The sequence below is a fragment of the Tyto alba genome, unplaced genomic scaffold (assembly GCF_018691265.1).
Source record: "Tyto alba isolate M040663 unplaced genomic scaffold, T.alba_DEE_v4.0 Super-Scaffold_9, whole genome shotgun sequence".
NCBI lineage: Eukaryota > Metazoa > Chordata > Aves > Strigiformes > Tytonidae > Tyto > Tyto alba.
This window is the reverse complement of record NW_024881330.1, coordinates 23,027,975-23,049,295: the sequence shown is the minus strand read 5'-3', so window position 1 is coordinate 23,049,295 and position 21,321 is coordinate 23,027,975. Positions and strand designations below refer to the sequence as shown.

Genomic DNA, 21,321 nt, shown 5'->3' with positions numbered 1-21,321 from the left:
AGAGGAAGAACATGTACCTGCTGCCAAGGAGCCTGAAGTTGAAATCTGTGGGAGTGTCTAGACATCAAGCGCTTCTGCCCTCCCACGTGCAGTTTACACATGCAGCCATCTGCAGCAGATTCCAGTCAAAGGAGTCGGCGAGACCAAAGCAGACAAAGTCTATCTTGTTTTGACCGCCTGAGGGAACCAAACCATTGAATGGCAGGAATGAGAGGGGGGCAGGGGGGGGGGGGGGGCGCGAAAAAAGCATGGTTACTTGGAGAGAGCACTGCAAGACGTCAGGGGTGATTGAACAGGGTGATCAGGGAATCAATCCGTAAGTGGTCCTACTCATGCAGTGCCTTTTGACTTTCAAATGCTGCAGCCTTCACTGAGGCTGGCATTATTTAAAGTCAAGTGTATTTTGTCAAAGCAGCTCCTCCTGAATCTCCTCTCTGCTTCTTGTCTTATCATCATAGTTCTGGCTGAACTGTTTCCCCAACTTCTTTTTTTTTTTTTTTTTTTGTCCTTTGGGGTGGTAAAGGCAGTAAAATCTACACCCCAGGCCAAATGACTCCTATCATGACACGTTAAAAGAGAGCAAGTATGCCACGTCACAGCTATTTCTGAAGGCTGCCTGTTTTTTTGTGCTAGTCCTTACAAGCTTGCAGTGCTAATGCTCATACCTTTGAAGGTATGTGCTGAGGAGCTCGTTCCACTGCAGTGCCAACACCCTCTGACTCCACCACACTCCTGGTGTACCAGCACATTTCAGTCCCCTTACCTGAACAAGTCAGCTTATGATGCATACTCTGTAAAATAGCACTCTGCAAAACAAGTGCTGTGCATGAGCTGTGTGTTTACCTGTGTTAAAGTGAATGTCTCTTATGTTTCTATTAGTTTGAGATGAAATAGTTCTGTGCTAACTTTAGAGGCACACTGGTGCGTATTTTTTATTTGGACTGCAAATATGTGCAAAGCGCAATGTAGAAAGACTTACTGATACAGCGTTCCCTGTCAGATGTAAGAACTGTAAGAGCACAGTTCACCTCAGTGTTTTCAGAAGGAAGACCTAGATGTTGCTCAGTAGTGTTTTCTTGAGAACAACTAAAATATGGCCTTAGCTCTTACCAATTACAGTGTTTCTGAAGTACATTTCATTTTCTTTGGGACTTACGTTGTGAATATTGGGCTTATTAGGGCAGAATGTCTCCCAGCTACATTTCCCATACAAGCATCAAGCTGCATTTAGCAAAATCTTCCCGTTTTAAAACCAGATGATCTAACTGAGCAACTGCATCTAAATTTGAAGTTGGCTTTGCTTTGGGCAGGAGTAGGGTAGAAATTGAACCAGATAGCTTGGAAGGGACCCCTGGAGGTTAAATTATTCTGTAGCTCTATGAAGATTTCCCTTACAGTAAAAATTCAGATCCTGTAAAGGAATACTGAATTAGTGTCCAGGCCCTGTGTAGTTAGCAGAGAGAATTAGGTGTCTATGAGGGAGATTAGCAAATGCCAGGATACACCATGGATAACCATTTAAACAAGCAGTGAGAGAAGCTTGCTATGGACAGGGGTGTGTATCAGATTTGTCCCATCTTCAGGGGATAGTCTGACAATCTGCTGGTAGCCCCACTTCTCTCTTATTTTGGATTTCACTGCAACTATCAACAGTATGTATAAAGGGTTAATCATGTATTAGGCTCCTTTAAAACTATCTGTGAATAACTGTGAATCTGTGTAACCTGTTCCATAGATGTTTATAATAATTATTATTATTTTAACTCAGAGATGTTTGTAGCATAAGTTTAACGTCTGTGAATCCTTTTTAATTGTTTATGAATGAACTTTTAAGCTAGAGCATGACTTGGTCCTCAGCAGGCAGAGGATCAAATGAATTTGGGATGTTCTAGTTCTGGGGTCCAACTATTCAGCCCCCAGATAGGGGCGATGACCCCAGTGGCACAGGTCTGTGTCTGCCTTCTGGCCTGCAGTTATATTCTGGAGATCAGAGAAAATAGTGACTTGTTCCCTCACTCCAGACACGCAGGGGTCACTGCTTTAATTTGTTTTGTGTGCTGACTGGTGCACCTCCTGGGAGGAAGGATGGTTGAATAGATTAGATGCAGTACTGAGTCTGAAGATGCATTGATATTAATAGGATAAGCATGTACTTACATGTAAGCAAGTCAGTAGTGCTTGAGGAATAAACCTGAGGACTTGACACTTACTAAGCAAGAAGGAAAGGTGTTTTCCATAATTACGTGATGTGCTGTTACGGATTTTTCTGAAGAAGCGGGGAGGCACTTTTAGTGTTTTTACCATGAGTGAGGGGGAAAAAAAAAAGCTGATGCTTCCAAGTGCAGTGACATTGAATCATTAGTTCTTCTTTTTAAAATAACATCAAATAAAGAATACAATACTAGATTGCAGCAAACATTAGCTATTTAGAATCAATACCATAATCTGACAAATACTGGAAGAGGTTCAAACATGGACATAGAGAGTGGGTGTGGAAGCTTTAGATTGCAGTTATTTGTGCTCTAGAGTCTTGCCCATATTTTTTTTTTAGTACAGTTTGCATTATTTATGTGCACAATGGTATGTAATGCATGCAAATTATTAGTGTTTAATGTTGAAATTTGCCATTGTTTAATATGCAGTTTACCCCAGAAAAGAGGAAATAATTCCTGTACAGCCATTTTCTTGCATATTGAAGAACCCCAATTTTCTATTTTTGGAAACTCGCAGCAGCAGAGAAAAATTGTAGTCACACAAAGAGCTTTCAAATATCGTTGGATATAAATGCTTTCTTATTCAACTGAGGATCCTTCTTTAATTATCTGTAAATTGAGGGGAATAGGATGCACTTCTGCTTTTAAACAGCATGTCACATAGACACTCTGAGATTTGTGGATGGCAATTAAGGAAGTGAAGGCATGTGTTGGGGGAAGGGAAGAGTTGGTGGGATGTGAGGTTCTGACAGCCTTTTAGGAGAAGAAAACATGTGTCTTTGCAAGACATCTTGTTCATGTCTTTCCAAAGTGCACCTACACAGCACGCCCATATGCAGCAGTCAGTTGCACGAGGCACTTTCTGGTGAATCATAAATTTAAGGGGTGGGTGGATGTGTGCACATGCATATTAAACTACTTATGTGTCTTCTAATTCCTCTCATTTGCATCCCCACTCTGAATTTAGATACCGAAGCCAATGACTTAAGTTAGAAAGGAGATCTGAGTTCATGACAGGAATGATAAGCCTGCCTGCCCTTTCAAACACCATGCTCACTTGCTGCATCACTGAATATCTTGTGCTGTTCCTATGGTCAGAACAATGAATTTCTTACTGTATTCAAAATCATTCATGTATCCCAGGCATACAGTTTCAATTGCCCAGAGAAATGCCTGCGTCCCTGTCTTTCAGATGAGAGAAAAGTATATTGATTGCATGTCTCAAATGTTAAATAATTCTCCTTGCAGCAATGGTTTTGTTATCAATGATTTTAAAACAGTTACTACCTAGAAATTATTTTTGAGAGACCAACAGTTTATTTTTGGAAAGGCAAAGGAAATGAGTATTGAAACCATTTGGGTGTCTCATTTATAAAACACAAAAGCATCCTCTTTCTATAACTGATTAAAAAGCTAAGAAACAGTGTGCTTCTGAAGCACAGATTTGGGCAGAGGGTTAGATCAAGATTGCTGCATGACCTAATCTCAGTCCTCTGGCACCGAGTCCAATTACAGCCCTCGAGGGATTCTAAGGAAATGTATATGTCCCAGAGAGAGTTGATGCATTTTCGTGAGCAATCTGGAAGTTCCTTTAATCAAGCAGGTATTGCCTCCTTACAAACCTGGTCTTTCTCTTAATCTGACATCAAAACAAAGAAAGCATGTTAAACTGGCTAACAAAGGGAGAAAAAAGGGAGCATTTTACCCTTTTTGATTATAAAGACGACCTGGAAGGTGTCTGTTCACTCTTACTGTTTTGGGGGGAGGGTTGGATCATCTTTGAAATTTGGACTTCCTCCCTCTTGCTTTGCATTTCTTCTGAAATGCTAGTTTATTGATACCAACAGCCATTTGGAAAGAAGTGAGAAGAGGGTGCAGATACTGTAGTTGGACAATTTAAAAATACTTTGTTTGCTATTTTAGTATCGTACACACTTTGGAGAAAAGGTCTTTGTGTCTTTGGTTCTTTGTTTAGTGGTGGTATTTTTGTTTTGTGGGTTTTTTCCTTTTTTATTTATTTATTAAAAAAAAAAAAAATCCATCATCCAGTGCAGTAATTCCTGGGAAAGGTGAAACGGCTGGGCAAGAAATTTACACTACTGGTTATTTCCTCCAGTGATAACTCTTAGCCTTTTAGAAGGCTTCCTTAGGATTTATCATGATGTTGTTTGTTTATGTGAAGGTCTGAACAGACCCTTTAAATGTTTCAATAGCTTTTAGTTAATTTTCCAGTTTTGGCCATTCCTTGGCCAAACTAATGAATGCACCCACTCATTCCTGCTACCGTCACCCTGATTCCTTTTTGAGAGCAAGCAGTATTTTGCAAGAACATTAGCTAGTGAAGTATTATGCATGAGACTCAAGCTGAAGTACATTATTTCTTTGCAATTAAGATTATTAATAATTCAACATAAACAATACAGGAGGTAGTTTTGATGCATTAGACAACCCAGCTGAAAAAGCAAAGATGTACTATGAATTGTAAAAGAGAAAGTTCAAGCCTTTTCATGAGTCTTTTGTTTGTTTGCTATTTTTTACAGCTGATTACAAGGAGAGTTTTAATACCATTGGGAATATTGAAGAAATCGCATTCAATGCTGTGTCCTTTACTTGGGATGTCAATGAGGAAGCAAAGGTGAGGAAAAGCCATGCAGATGGTATTCCTTTATAAGTACCATCCATCCTTAGTCACTGTTCTACTTCTTTCCTCTTTCCTCATTCACAAAACATAAGCAGGGTAGATGGAGGTGAGAGAGCTCAGCCTCTGTAAAGCCAGGCAAACTGTGGTCTTTCATTGACCCTAGGGATTCTGGCCATCTGTAAAAGACAAGATGGTATGTAACGGCTTTTGGGATGATACTGGATTCACACCTATATCACTGACAAATAGAAATGTAGTTTTGAGGAAAACCTGGGGGATTTTCACAGTGTAGTTTCTTACTTGTGGCCTCTCAGTGATTTTCCATTTAAAATATGTCAAGCCTGAGAAACAGTAGAAGTTTTTTTCCTTCTTGCAAAGTCAGTGTAGGACACAAGGTGAATGTTTTCTTTCTCTAAATTACCAAGTTCTTTTCTACACTATTAACAACTCCAATAATCAATATTCTGTAAGCTAGACTATACCTTCCTTTGTGTTTGTGCTGTTATTTTTTTATAGTATTGCACAGACTGTCCTTGCAATTGAGAATCAATGTATTTTTGAGGACTGGTGCATTCTGTCTTTTTTTTTTTTTTTTTTTTTTTAAAATGGTCAAGTACCCTCAGACATGGGGTTTTGCATTCAGGGATGTGTCTGCAACAGTGGACCTATAAACCAAGACAGCACAGCACCTTTACAAGTTTCTTATAGATACGGTTATCCAAAGGGTGGCAGAGTGTTTCAGCTGCCTGGACTAGTGTAAGAGAAATGAAAAGCTGCCGGTAATTATAAGAAGAAGTTGGCCCCTGGAAAGCAAACAACAAGGGAAACAGGCTGTGTAATATGAGTGGGGGTAATGTGGGACTCTTGGGGATGTAGAAATAATAAGCAGCAAATACTGTTGAGCTTAGCGAACTCCTGATACTGATTTTGTGTTGAACATAAAATGCCCAATGTTCAAGTAATGCTAAGGATCTTTCAAAAACAGACACATCTTCTTGGACAATTCCCCACTGTATTTCTAACAGAGCATTAGAGAGATTACATCGAGTGAGTCCTGTGAGAGATTGCATTGAGCACGAAGTGGTAGCATTAACATTCACTGTCGTGACTGGCTGGCTGAAGGTGCTGAGCTTTGTAGTAACAGGGATTTTCATCTCTGATGCATATTTTAAAAGAATAGAATGCTAACGAAAATACAATAGTTCTGAAAAGCACCTAGCTCTTTCAAAAGCTGGCCTTGGTAAACAGAGTTGTACTTGGCCCAGTTGCTAATGGTGCTATATTTACTCAAGTAATGATTACATTCTCACCACCCCAGATACTCCCCTATTACGTGATTCCATTTCAAAATACAGTGGTATGTAGTCCTCTGTGGTCACAGCAGATGACCATTGTATGCGTGTGATTGTTATGCAAGCAAATGCAGCAAATACAGGTTTGGGATCTCCAACAGAACGGACATTCCCAAGGACCTTTACCAGAAGCACTACCAGGGCTGGAGCATGGCAGTCTCATCCCACCAGCAGCTACCATTGCCAGGACTGGCAGTTCTTTAACAGATTTGCAGCTGCAAGCCAGGCTTAGCAAGACACCATACTGATCTAGGAGCAAGAAAGTCACATCCACTAATGTCAGGTGTTGTCCTCAGCCATTTTGTTCTAATGTCACGCCCTTCACATTGCTCTTGCCTTAGATGCTGGAACATTAAGAACACAACTTTTGCAATGATCACTGGAAATATAACATAGTAAGATTTAAAAATAATGATTCTGTTATTGTTGCTGGATTTAAAAAGTGCTAGGAGTGAAATTTAAGAAAGCCGTTTGTATTTCTGCAGGAAGTAGTCATTAAAATGCAAATTGGCTTATACATATTTATTTTGGGAGATAGCTATCAAATCTCTGATCTTTTAGGATCTTGAACTGCAAATGTATTGATAAAAGTAAGAGGATTCATAACATGCTTTGGCATTGGGCTATCAAGAGTAAATCAAGTTGTACCTGAAAGCTTATCAGCATGCACTAAAATGTTTCCCTTCCTGCGCACACGTACATGTACCCACATGCTTGCTCCTGCTGGAGAGTCTGATACAATAACCAGTTGCGCTGAGTCTGGGGATTCCCGTAGAATGCCCCGGCGGTGGTTGAAAGCTGTGGACTCTGAGTACGTCACTGAAGGCTGTTTTTTCTCCAGCAATTACCTCATCCAAGAGAGATGAAGAATTTCAAGGCCTAATTACAGACTCTCTTTTCTTAAGCTTTTTGAACGATGATCTTTCAGCTGGCTCCATTGTTTCTGCTCAGTGTTGTTTTCCCTTTTCACCACAATTTCAAGATTAAAACTTAACCTCAGAGGCACAAAGACTTTTCTCTTCTGAGTCTGACAGAAGTGGCACAGAGCAGTTCTTTCCAGGGCCTCTGAGATGTGATGCGATGAAGCGCTCTACTGGCCCGGGAAGAAATAAAGGAAACAGAGCAGTCGTTGGGAGTGCACAGGGGAGTGATCTTTAAAAATCAAACAGAAGAAGCAGAAATCACCTAACCAAATATCCCTGTCTCTCCTGGGAGACTAAATCCTGCATCTAGGAAGGAAGACTTATCTGGAACATCAGATTTCTCACTTTCCTACTCCACCTGGAGGGCAGCTGATTTAAAGCCAGATTTCTCCTCCCACATACAAGCAGAGCAGTACCCTCCTCCTGGAAGCCCTTCAGGATGAGGGTATAACAGTGAGGGTTTGACAGCCAGAATCTGCCTGCTAACAGTGAGCCTGCAAAGGGTTTGTAAGGCAGCATCTTCGTTAGATCTTGTGTGGAAGAAACAGGCATTCAGAGTGTACAGGCAGAGGCCTCTCTTCATCGCCTCAGTAATATGAAGGGAACTGGGTTGGGTGTTGGCTCCAGCTCCCTGTGCTCTGTCCCTTGTCTTCCAAGTGCTGCTTGATGAACAAATCAGTGGCAAAGGGGATCTTGTACAGCACGTGTTGAGCTGTGGAATAATCTCACTTTCTGTGGACCAAGGGAACAGGACCAGTCAGAAACACTATGCTGCTGGTGTTTCCTCTGCTGTATCTGATCGACAACAGCAGTCCTTTTGCCTTCTGGCAGAGCAGAGTTGGGCCTGGCACACTCTTTCTTTTTTCTAAAACAACATCCTTTTCTGCTGGGGCGGTTGTCTAGAGGTCATCGTGGCGCTTGTGGTTCAGAGCTGGATACAGGGAAATGAGGGGAAGGGTCTACAGCCACATCACACTCTTCCTTATGCTTCCTTGAGACAAAAATACTGTGCAGTAAGGAAGCAGAGGTAGGAATTGAAGAAGACTTTTTATACAGTCCATTTTTATTTCCCTCCCATATTTACTTCTATGTGTAAATACACAACGTTTATGGGCAAGGTGATTTGTTGGCTCCCTTTGGTTGAACCTGAATGCTACATTTGGTATTTTTAAAGGAGTTCTTTAAAAAAAGGTGAGGAAACAAACAGCAATTAACAAGAACTGGCTGACTTTGCAATGATCTTTTAAAAGTCTTTTTGTGATATACTAGAAGGTAGGCAGTTGCCTTGCTGTTGCCCTACAGAAGATTTTGCTTCAGTATCTGGCTGGTTGACAAAGTTCTAGTGGAGGCTTTTGAACAGAGAGCTCAGCTTAATTTTTAATAGACAAACATCTGCCTGCTTGCAGTCTTATTGCTGGTAGAAGTTAGTCTGCAAGAAAGATAATTAAGAACCAGAAGTCTGGTCAAAAGAGAAGATCTTGATCATAAATTATACCAACTCTTGGAGATATGCCTTCTCTCTACTTTGCTAATTTAAAATGGTTAGGATGGTTCTACTTCTGAAACTATATTAATTTTATATTTTTATGGAAAGTACTTTTTAACCTTAAATTCAAAGGTATGACTTCAGTGAACACTTGCTAAAGAAAAATGTCACGTTAAAGCAGACAAAAAATACTTTTCTGTGATATCATGAAACTACTGATTTCTGCTAAGCACTGCAACTTCGACATGCACTAAACAGACATTTTGGCAGATATGTTATTCATGCAGGTGTTGGCACATGTTTTTTTTGGTGTGTACAGTGTTTATGTGCTGTGCAGTTGTTGTGTATACTTGCATGCAATCATTGTCCTTCTATATTTAACTGAAATGTAGATCTTTAATTCGAAGCATGCTGAAGCCTCTGGGAACCTTTCCAGTTATTTAATGAGTTTTGGCATAGCCCATACAGTAATAAGCTGTTTTCAATGAGTGAGTGATTTGCAGGATTAGGTTCTTTGATATTGTGGGCTAACGTGAGCTATGATTCCAGTAGTCACAATGGTAAATTCAATCTTATAGAGCAGCACAGCGTCTAGAAGTGATTTGTATTGTGACAATCCATTTTTTGTTAATATTGCTAGTGATATTTAGGACAGGTTTTGACTAGTATAAAAATAATTTTATTCTTAATTATTAATTTCCTTCCTAAGTTACATCAAATTTAATTTAATTAGGGAGGAAATTAATATTTTTCTACTCTTAAAATTTTAAAGATTGGAGGAAAAGATACTTAATTTTGGGGAGTTAGTACCAGAAATTATGTAGGATTAGATTTGGCAGCAGCTTTAATAAACCATGTCTGTGTGTACAAGCGTGCATATATATATATATATATATATAAAAAACACACATATATTTATATGTATGTATGTGTGTGTGTGTATCTGCCAGGCATGCACACACACACACATGTATCTATTAAAGAAGAGTTAACCTGTGGTTGCAAATAACGTTGAAATTTCAGTGTATACAAATGGCTTGGTAAGTATGCATCTGAGATTCAAGGCAAATGGCATTTTTATGTAGTTGCCAGGGTGTGGTGTGGGTTGAGGAAGCTTCAAAAGAGTAGTGTAAACATTTGCTGGAGACATTTGTATTGAAATAAAACAAAGGTTTTACCTTTGTATGGGATTTATAAAGTAACGGCTGGCAGGAGAAACTATAAAACCACACTTTCTGTGTATACGAGGAATGATGGGATTGATGTTAGTCATTTGAGAGACAAGTCACTTAACTCTTTGTTGTTACAGTCTTGAGGGATGAACCCTTTTAAAACAGGATTTTTTAAAGACGCATTGCCCAGGTGTAGATTCTATGTATTGACAGTATTCAGTAGAGAAATTGCTTTAAGTTTGTGATTTTGTGCTATAACACACACTTCCCTCCCTTCTGCCCTTGGCTCTTTCTGAGACTATGGGAGCCAGAAATGTAAATAGTAATAAAAGGCTTATATTAGAAGTTTCGTAACTGTAGACCTTTAAAGTGTATAAGCTGAGAGACCGCAGCAGGAGTCATGTTGGCTGGATTAAATGATAAAAGGGGAAGTGCATTTCTGAGTCTTGGTTTCTTTTAAGGCAGGTTACTGTGTTTGTGTGTTGTACATCACTAATTATGCTGCAGTATTTAACAAACAGTCAGTAATTCACATAATAACAGCTACACTGTGGAGGAGTGCCTTCCCCGAAAGAGACAGTGCTTTTTCTAGACATGCTCTACAACAAACAGAAAAGTTGTCGTTATCTTAGGCCACTTTTGAAACTTTCTCAGGCACCAAATGTTTCTCCAAATTAGTTTTCATTGCCAATGGCATGCCTGAGCTGGAGACTAGATGGGTGGAACTCTGTCATTAATTGCTCTAATCTAAGATATGCTGACATTTAAAAAAAAAAAAAAAGACATCACTATAACGACAAACCAAACATGTTCTTGATAGCATAACATTTCTAAAATCCAGTTTGCACAGGAAAAAAAGTTTATAAATGAATTCAGATACATCCATAGTCACATCCATTAAAACAGTCCTAAGTGAAGTGTAGACGAGTCCCTGGGGAAAAAAAAAAGCAGTGATTTCTACTCCTGCTACTGTCATTTCTGCTTAACTCTACATTTTCTAACCATGTAACTCTACCATGCCAGACACCAGAGCAAGGAGGATCTAAACCTGAGTGTCTTCCAAGAGAGGTGGAGCAGGACTTCATCTTTTAGTGGCTGCCTGTGAGGTTGTTTTCCTCCTTGTCTCACTGAGAGTGGGAGTTACCCGCATTACAGACAGGAGTTGCAAAGGGCTGTAAAGGGCAAAGCAGGCTGTGCTTGGACAGGCAGGTGAGATCATTGCTGCTCAGAGCAGGCGGCATTCCTTGGCCACTGCTTTGGGGAGGTGAAGGTTTCTGGTCAGAGCAAGGGCAGAGAAAATGGGACTGTGCAGATGGTTCCCCAGGTCCTGTTCACCACAGCAGCCTGCTGCACCATGGTGTTAAAACTGGTGCAAAATCTTCAGTCATGTAAAGGAAAAAAACCCCTAAGATCAACTTGAGTAACAAAACTTGCATCCTCTTCCCCTTCCCTGTGCACACCCCCCATGTTTTCCAAATCCATACTTGGTGTTGTGCTTTACAGGAAAACTAATAGAAGATTGTGTGGAGACAAATTTCCCCAAATTAGATGATCTGTGCTAATTCAAATCCATCTGTCTTATGTCTGAGGTGCAAATGCTATGACAGAAAGTATAGTACACTTCATGCACTTGAACTTATGGTCATTGCTCCTCAGAGAGATCCTGATGTATTACAGTGTCAGGATAAAGATATTGAATCTTACAGCATCAATCTATTATTCATGCTGAATAATCTGTTATTGCTGTATGGGGACTCTTGAAAAGATGAAGTTTGTCTTCCCTAGCTGCTCCTACTCTGCTCTGTGTTTCTGTAGGCAGCGGAAGAGATGACACAGTGTTTGTAGTTGATTAAGATGGGACAAGATCTTTTTTTACTTCTCAGCCGAGTGTGCAGCAAAGGTGGTAGATGCACAAACTGCTGGGTCAGTGCAAAGGCTGCATGTCTGCTTTTAGATTTTAATGTACAGTTTGGAAAATCCCTGTACAGAAGTATGGGCTAAAATAGAGCAAGACCAGATTCTGTTTTATGCCAGACCTCATTCCACTGCTCTGTGTTTGCACGCTTTAAAGCATTGCCCTGACACTGTAGAGGAGTCCGAAGGCAAATGAAAATTCAGGCCATCATATTTCAAAGGCATATGCATCCATATCCACTCTTGAGTTTGGAGCTGGAAGAGACCAAGTTGTAATTTGAAACAGAAATAACACTATCAGCTTCAAAATCAGAGTTTCACCTCGGGCCCTTCTCCACCTCCCTCCTCTCCCCGCAGTTAAAGTTCAACTATTTCATTTGTAAATGCAGCTCTGTGATACAATCAGAAGCAGAAATGTGGAGGGGCCATTAGCTCAGTCAGGCAAACAAGCTGCTCTGGCTTCATGTAAAAAAAAACTGACTGTAAATGTTAACTTCTGCCATTAGGGTAAAGTATCCCCCCACCAGCATTACCAGAGCCCTTTTTATTTTCAGCTGCCTTTCTTTTAGGGATGTTGCACTCTGGTCACCCAAACGGTTTGGTTTTGTTTTTTGTTTTTGTTTGGTTTTTTGTTTGTTTGGTGGGTTTTTTTGTTTTGTTTTGTTTTTGTTGTTGTTTTGTTTTGTTTTTTATTATTATTGTGTGTGGTTTTTGTGTGTGTGTGTTTTTTTTTTTTATTCCCTGCTTCTGGATATGGGAGGTGTTCCTTCATGCTCTTCCTGAATCTTCCCAGACCTTAGGGGCCTGTCGGCCTCTCCTCTGCCCAGCAGGGTGTGCATCAGGTCTGTTTGAGAGACCTGTTTGAGATCTCTTCCTTCCTGAGTGTGCTCATTCTTCTGGAGCCAGTTTCACATCCTCCTGGTTCAAGAAAAACATGCTGGTGGTTTTCTCTATCCCTTTCCTTAGTTCACAGTTTTGGGTTTTTCTGTGTTTTTTTTTTTTTTTTAATTGAGGAAAAGTGAAAAATAGAATGGGATTAATACATAATTGGCCCAAATTACTATGTAATGCACATACTCCTCACTGGGAAGAACAATTGGATTTTTAATCCTGTTTCATAGAATCATAGACTGGTTTGGGTTGGAGAGGACCTCAAAGATCATCTAGTTCCAACCTCCCAGCCATGAGCAGGGACATGTTCTACTACATCAAGCTCAAAGCCCCGTCCAACCTGGCCTTGAACCCTTCCAGGGAGGGGGAAACCTCCCAGCTTCTCTGGGCAACCTGTTTCAGTGTCTCACCACCCTCACATTAAAAAATTTCTTGCTTACATCTAATCTAAATCTACCCTCTTTCTGTTTAAAACTGTTACCCCTTGTCCTATCACTACACTCCCTGATAAAGAGTCCCTCCCCCATCTTTTCTGTAGGCCCCTTTTAAGTACTGTAAGGCTGCTATAAGGTCTCCCCAGAGCCTTCACTTCTCTAGGCTGAACAACCCTAACTTTCAGCCTGTCCTCATAAGAGTGGTGCTCCAGCCCCCTGATCATCTTTGTGGCCTCCTCTGGACCCACTTGAGCAGGTCTGTGTCCTTACACTGGGGGCACCAGAGCTGGACACAATACTCCTGGTGGAGTCTCGTGAGAGCAGAGTAGAGGGGGAGAATCCCCTCCCTTGACCTGCTGGCCACACTGCTCTTGATGTATCCCAGGATATGGTTGGTTTTCTGGGCTGTGAGCGCACATTGCTGGCTCTTAGTCAGTTTTCCATTCACTGATACCCCCAAGTCCTTTTCTGCAGGGCTGCTCTCAATCTACTCATCACCCAGCCTGTATTTGTGCTTGGGATTGCCTTGACCCATGTTCAGGATCTTGCACTTGGCCTTGTTGAGCTTCATGAGGTTTGCACAGGCCTATCTCTCAAGCTTGTCAGGGTCCCTCTGGATGGCATCCCTTCCCTCCAGGGTGTCAACCGTACCACACAGCTTGGTGTTGTCAGCAAATTTGCTGAAGGTGCACTCAGTCCCACTGGCCATGTCACCAACAAAGATGTTAAACAGCACTGGTCCTTGTACTTACTGTTGAGGAACGCCACTCATCACTGCTCTCCACTTGGACATCGAGCCATTGACCGCAAGACCCTGAGTGCAACCATCCAGCCAATTCCTTATCCACCGAGTGGTCCATCCATCAAATCCATGTTTTTCCAATTTAGAGACAAGGATGTTGTGCAGGACAGTTAGAAATGCTTTGCACAAGTCCAGGCAGATGACATCAGTTGCTCTTCCCTTATCCACTGACTCTGTAACCCTGTCATAGAAGGCCACCATATTTATCAGGAATGATTTGCCCTTAGAGAAGCCATGTTGGCTGTCACCAATAACCTCCTTATTTTCCATGTGCTCTAGCATAGTTTCCAGGGGAATCCACTCTATGATCTTGGCAGGCACAGGGGTGAGACTGACTGGCCTGTAGTTCCGTGGGTCTTTCTTTCTTCCCTTTTTAAAAATGGGGGTTATGTTTGCCCTTTTCCAGTCAGTGGGAACTTCATCGGACTGCCACAGCTTCTCAAATGTGATGGATAGTGGCTTAGCCACTTTATCTGCCAGGTCCCTCAGGACCCATGGACTTGTCCACCCTCAGGTTCCTTAGGTAGTCTCAAACCTGATTTTCTACAGTGGACAGTTCTTCATTCTCCCAGTCCCTGCCTTTGCCTTCTGCATCTTGGGCAGTGTGGCTGGAGCACTTGCTGGTGAAGACTGAGGCAAAAAAGTTGTTGAATACCTCGGCCTTCTCCACATCCTGGATAACCAGTCCTCCCATTTCCTTCTGGAGAGGTCCCACCTTCTCCATAGTCTTCTTTTTATCACCAGCATACCTATAGAAGCTTTTCTTGTTGCCCTTGATGTCCCTGGTCAGATTTAATTCCACCAGAGCTTTGGCCTTCCTAACCTGATTGCTGGCTGCTCGGACAGTTTCTCAGTATTCCTCCCAGCCTATCTGTCCTTGCTTCCACCCTCTGTAGGCTTCCTTTTTGTGTTTGAGCTTGTCCAGGAGCTCCTTGTTCATCCATGCAGGCCTCCTGGTGTTCTTACCCAATTTTCTCTTTTCCCAGCTTTCTTGGGCCTCTCTTCCCTCCAGGGCTTTATCTCACGCTACTCTACCAAGCAGATCCCTGAAGAGACCAAAATCTTCTCTCCTGAAGTCCAGGGTAGTGAGCTTACTGTGTGCCCTCTTCAGTGCCCTAAGGATCTTGAACTCCACCATTTCATGGTGACTGCAGCCAAGGCTGCCCTTAAGCTTCACATTCCCCACCAGCCCCTCCTTGTTGGTGAGAACAAGGTCCAGCACAGCATCTCTCTTCGTTGGCTCCTCTATCACTTGGAGGAGGAAGTTATCAGTGCATTCCAGGAACGTCCTGGATTGCTTATGCCCTGCTGTGTCAGATATTGGGGTGGTTGAAGTCCCCCATGAGGACCAGGGTTTGTGAATGTGAGGCTTGTTTCATGTCTCAAGTTTCACGCACACTATCCTGACTGAAAGATATCAGTGATATTTCAGTTCACAATGCTTGCTTTGCATCAGAATAGTCCTTGGGAGACCCTTCTCCCAGATCCTGTACAAACACATGGTAGATGAGACACCTTGTCCCATGGTACTGATGGAGATTAGAGGGCAGATGACTAGTGACTATCAACAGACATAAGTAGGCATAGAAGGAAAGTACGAGATGGATTTCTGAAGCAAAGGCAGGCAGGGGAGTTGCTAGGAATTGAGGGAAATGTCAAGTTGTGTGGACACTACATGGGACTTTGTGAAGAGGCGGGGAGTAGTTTTATAAATGTTTGAGAAACTCCTGTCCAGTTTGAAAGACAGGGTGAAATGCATTTTTGAAATTAAAGAAAGACAGTGAAGGTCAGGAGTATCTGTTGATGGGATTGGAAGAAGAGGTACTGCTGGTGAGGATATGAAGAGTATTTGTCAAATAAAAAAAAAAAAAGGGTAGTACTTTGGCCACACTGAATTTAAATTCTGAGCTGTCAGAAGAACAAGCCAGATGAAAAGACAGCTGGAAAGGACAATGCAAGATGATCTTGCTATGTCTATATTAATAAATAGTGCAAACATACAGAGCAGGTTTGTAGAGTGAAACAAGTCAGGGCTAAAGACCTGACATCCACGTGAGGCACATTTTAGGAGGTTTTATCTCAGATTATCTTTAGTCAGTTCCCACAGACTGAGCAACTATTAGAAGCTGGAGCATGTGAGGTGTGTTCCTAGGACACATCTTCTGGTCTGACTCTTCCAAAAAGAATCCAGCTCATGCACTCTGAGCACTCTGGTGTGAAGCAAAGCATGGTAAGTTGGGACAATCAAATGATTCACCTCAAATGTGAGCTCCTGACCCAAACTTAAGCACTAATACATGCCTTAAAAGTTTGTCTGTCTTCCCAGCATGGGAGCATTTTTGTTGGATTTAGGACAGAACTGGACAATAACTGTGTGAATTGCCAGAGTGTGGATCATAGCTGAATTAAAATATCTTTTTTTGAGGGGTATCTGCTTTTATTTGCCATTTGTTGTCATATGTTTTCAGAAGTTTAATAGTTGTTTGCACCACATTTTAAAAGTAATCTCTCTGGTATGCAGATTTTCATCACAGTGAATTGCTTGAGCACAGACTTCTCCTCACAAAAAGGTGTAAAAGGGCTTCCTTTGATGATCCAGATAGATACATACAGCTACAACAACCGCAGCAATAAACCCATCCACCGAGCCTACTGCCAGATCAAGGTTTTTTGTGACAAGGTAAGTGGAAAGCACACTTGCCATGGATAGAGGAGCGTTGTTAGTTTATTTTTGATGTATTTTAGACACAGTTAAGTGGGTTTTATTTCCCCAAAGATTTGTGTTTCATGGTAAAATTTGGACTAGCTATATCATAAATCTAACAGATTATCATTGAATTATTTTACTGCTTTGCAGCCTTTTTGCTTGTGATTCCTCAACTTGTGAGCAATAGTTGGACTGTTTAAGAACAGCATGTTATAAGTCATGATACAGGAATATCAAAAAAGTCACAGAAAGTACAAATGTAAAGATCTCTATTTGGAAGGTCAGTGCTGACCATAGGCTCACGCAGGTGCCAATCTGAGTGCCAACAGAGTCTTCTGGCTCTGACAGGCAGGATAGGTAAAGTGCAAACTTTGTGGAGAGGTCTCTGACAGAGAAATGCACCTTTCCATAAAGGCCTGCTAAGCTCTCTTTAATGATACAATGGAAAACACTGAGTCCCAGTGATTCAGTTGATGGTTTTTTCCCCCTACTTGATTACAAGCTGTTATTTTGGAAGCTTCAATGAGACTTGTATGCTGCTAGGATTTTCTTATTAGAAGTTAAGTGCAAAAATACATTAGCCGTTCCCATTTTGTAGTTCAGCAACTATTTTTTTGTGTGCTCACTCCCTCCTTTGCAATTTTTTTTTTCTTTTACAATGCGTTTCCCTACTCCTTTGTGGGAACTGTTACGATTTTTCAGCACCAAAACATAGATTGTGCCTTATTGAGTCTGACAGCGTCATGGTCAACTGTATATATCACCAAGTAGAAACAGCTGCTCAGAAATGTTATGTCAGTGATGATTCTTAGATGTGAGCATGACCACATTTCAGTTGTGTTAACACCTGCCTGTTGATGACTTTATCCCTGCTGGGAAGGATCTTCTGGGGGGGAGCTGATGCCTGGATTCTAGTCAAGGTTCAGGGATTCGGGAGCCCACATCTATTTAAGTGACTTGGAAATTTATCCAAATTAGTCTTGCCGTCTTACAGGTGGAAGTAGAAAGGCAAAAGGCCATGCCCCAGGCAATATGTAGCATTAACTTTTTAATGGAAAGGGTAAGAGTTCAACTGTTCCAGCTCTCTCTGCTGCTGCTCCTTCCCTTTTCTCAGTTTGTTCCCTTGTTGCTGTCTTGACAATGGGATCTTGAGGGCTAATCAGTCAGTTGTGTTAGTGGAGCAAAAACTTTGAAAGTAATGAATGTAAATGTATGCACTGAAGTCTTCTTGCAGTCAAAATGCTATGCTTTTAATTGTAACTTTGAATGTCAAATATTTAGAGATTTGAAGCTACAGCTGGATGTTAAAAACTTGATAAATATCAAAGTAACATGTCATTTTCATCTACCTGTTTTTGAAAAGCAATTAGAAAAATCTGAATTATTTAAAAACAGGAAGGAAATTCAGAGCACAAACTCATCAGGGGTGATCTGTAGACACAACTGGTGGATATTTTGAATAATACATGTTCATTTCATCTATTGGCTTAATTGGTACTTTGAATATCCAGACTAGAAAGCAAGAAATGAATGCTGAGTCTTTTAATCAAAACTGTCTCAAAGCAGAAGAAAAGATCACAGGGGTAGTTAAAACATTATCTACATCAAACCTATATTGAAAGTGGAACTGGAGGACTCAAGGGTATCAATAATGGAATATATGTACAATATAAATGTATACATGCATACATGTACACAGATCTTTGTAACTCAATGCAGGGCTGAAAATTTGTTGAATGCATGAAAATGAATGAAAATTGTTGAGGTCAATTCACACGACAGTTTGTGCTAATTGGCACTTGGGAAGAGGCTGAGGCCTGCTTCTGCCCTCACTTACACTGCTGTATCTTTACCAACATCTGTTTGTGGCGGTGCTTTTGTAAGTAAACAAATGGCTGGAGAATTTCACTTGCTTGTGGCACTGGGAGAATTTGTCATGCTCAGAGGAAGTTAGCTGGTGGGGCTGGGTGCCCTCATCTTTCCCAGATGCCAAAATAAAACCCTGTCACTGTTTGAGACGCTGCTAAATGGAGGGTCCTGGCTCAGTTTGTCTTTCAAGTCTGTGACTCGCCCTCTAGTGACAAGGACAGGGTTTGTTGCCTGTTTGAGGAAGGTGGTGAAGGCGAGACAATCATTGCCCACCTCTCTGTCGTGATCAATTAAGGAAATATTATGGGGCCATTTAAAAAACCCAGCACATATATAATAAATTTTATACGTTTTACAAGTGTGAATTGCACCGTTATGCCCCAGTCTGAGAACCCCAAAGAGAAGCTGATGAGAAAAGTGCCTGATTTATTACAATCATCTAGATCAGAGGACCTGCACAGTAAATTCCTCCCGCCTGAGTACTGTATCTTATTTTATCTTATTAAATGTATCTTAGTTTGAAATGTGGAAGAAAAAATATTTCTGTGCCTGACAGTGTTCTTACAAATGTTTTTTCTGCAGTGATGGTGCCTCTTTAGGACCAGTATGTGTTTGTCTATTAACTTAGATAAATCACAGGTAGAGGTGTCCAGTTTTTAGGAAAAACATTTGCTGATAAATTAATGTCCTCCAGCTGAAACACAACTTAGCTGTTGTGGAAAGAGTATCCCTAAAGAAATAAAATTGCATTTAGCTAAGTGGTGCATATTATATATATTAGTATTTACTCAGTCAGTTGCTTAAACTTAGTATTCATTTACATATAAACTAGAGAGCAGCACTGACTCAGATCCAATGTGTGCTTTGTGACATAAATGTATGGAGATAAAGGCTGCAAAGGTTGTAATCATGTGCTTGCTCCCTATTCAGTCTCCAATCTTTTGTCCATATTTATTTTCCACCAGTAGGCAATCTTCAAAGCAACTGTTACAGTGCACATCTTGTTTTCTTGGTGCTAATTCTCTCTGCCCTTGCAGTCTTTTTATCATGTGCAGACCACTGATACTGCATTATGATAAGAGAATATAATTTTTATTCCTTAAGTAGGTTGTCAGGGAAACTTGCTACCAGGCCTATTTATATTTATATATTTCAAGATGCTTTAGCCACTGTGTATGAAGATATTTTGATTTTCTGTATGTGAGTAGCTTTACTGAAAAGAAGCAGAAGCATTTGACTTGGCAAATACCATAACACTGTTCCACAATCAAATGAATTAATTTTGATTTATTTACTCTGAAAAACTGCATGTTGTTTGGAATATATGCGCTTCCTGCCTTCTTGTCTTCAGTATGGATCGTCACAGAGAAAGTGGATTATCATAGGGTATTGAGAAACTCTGATTGCCTATTAATCTTCAGCTTTAAAGAGAAGAAGTATGAAGTCTATGGACCTGTCCTACCAGACGTGGAACACTTTGGCCTTGAACTAGAAATAGGTGTACACATGAGCTTCATAGTGGTGATGAGTAGTCCTTACAATGGTAAGGGCTTTGCTAGGCTGGAGCTAGAATGTAAGACATAAGCTTAAATGAATTGAAGACTTTGGGAAAAAATATTTTGAATCATCTGAAATTCATAGGCTGTGTTTTGCTAATGGTTAGTTGCAGAAGTACTCGTTGCATTTATACAAGTCCAGACATCACTGAAATAATGAAAAACTCATTTGATTATTTGGCTGGTCAGAGCCTCATTTATAGTCCCCTGTGAGAGGGTTATTTCTTATTCTGTCCTGAAGAGATATGGAAACTGATTTATTAGATATGTGTCACAGCTCAGCTGTGAAAACTGTCCAGCAGAAATGCTCAGGTATGCAAAAATCTTACTGTGGTCCATTGTCTCAGCACCTACAGCAATGGCAGGCATCATGTAGGCTTGGCTGGCACGTGGGATGCTCCTAGCTCCGAAGGGCTGGTAGCTAGTTCTGTGGGTATTGCAGTTGCCACGTTTGTGAAGTGGCTGTGGCACAAATAAGCACTGGCTTGTGGGAGTGGCTGCCCTGCTCAGAGATTGCCTGCTCTGCAGAGGACTTGGGGGTGTCTTGCCTTAAGTGAATGAAGACAAAGCTGTGAAGCTTGACCAAGTTCATAGTTACAGACAATATCAAAGAAAAATCAGCAAAACATATATTTTTTTATTGTGTATAAAAGGAAAAGTCCTCAGTTTCTGCTTTCTTGAGAGGAAACTTGCACTTGCTGCCGTGAATGAAATTACTTCCATGGTTCATCCCGCAGCCTGCGAGCAGCAGAGCGGCAGTGCCGAGCACTGGGTAGGGCTGTGGCTGCCTGGCAGAGCCACTTTGTGCAGCACAGGGCTCTCAGGGAGGGGCCTTCTGCAGGACAGTGGCTGTGTGGCATATTTTTACTCCTTTCTGCCAAAGAACAGGTGGCCTTTAAAGATACTAATGTACCCTTAAAAACAATTTTGGTAAGGGAATGACTCTGAATCCAGTGGCTTCTGTGGTCAGTGACAACTGGACTGGGACCTGGGTTTGGAGGCAATGTTTCTGTTACACGCCCTCATGTTTTTTAAAGAGCTGTTTGTTTCTCCACCTCTTTCAACTTCTGGTAATCTATTGATAGATCACAGCCAGGAGTATATCTCTTCTTGCATTCTTTTCAAGCTTGGTTCATTGGCTCATGTGTCAATTTTGCCATCTTGAGGGGATATTTTTGGCTTTCCTTACCTACCTCCCCCTCCCTCCTTTCTTTTAAAGAAACTTCTAATTTTAATTTGGAAAAAAATCTTTAATTTTGCATGCTGACTGTCTGGGAGCATATGGATCTTTAATACCCTTCACAGCATGACTATTCGTATTTATAAAGTAAATTAGAAGAACTTCAAAGGAGGTGTTACTG

The 21,321-nt window shown here is 41.1% G+C and overlaps 1 protein-coding gene across 6 annotated transcripts in view; it reads left to right on the top strand.

Annotated features, from left to right (window-relative positions):
- GRHL2 (grainyhead like transcription factor 2) overlaps nucleotides 1-21,321 on the top strand; it is a 72,551-nt gene that overhangs the window by 28,706 nt on the left and 22,524 nt on the right. For all 6 annotated transcript variants that reach the window (XM_042786173.1, XM_042786174.1, XM_042786172.1 and 3 more), the window contains 2 exons: nucleotides 4,754-4,848; nucleotides 16,350-16,508. In XM_042786173.1, coding sequence (XP_042642107.1) covers nucleotides 4,754-4,848; nucleotides 16,350-16,508 — 254 coding nt within the window. The remainder of the gene's footprint in view (nucleotides 1-4,753; nucleotides 4,849-16,349; nucleotides 16,509-21,321) is intronic.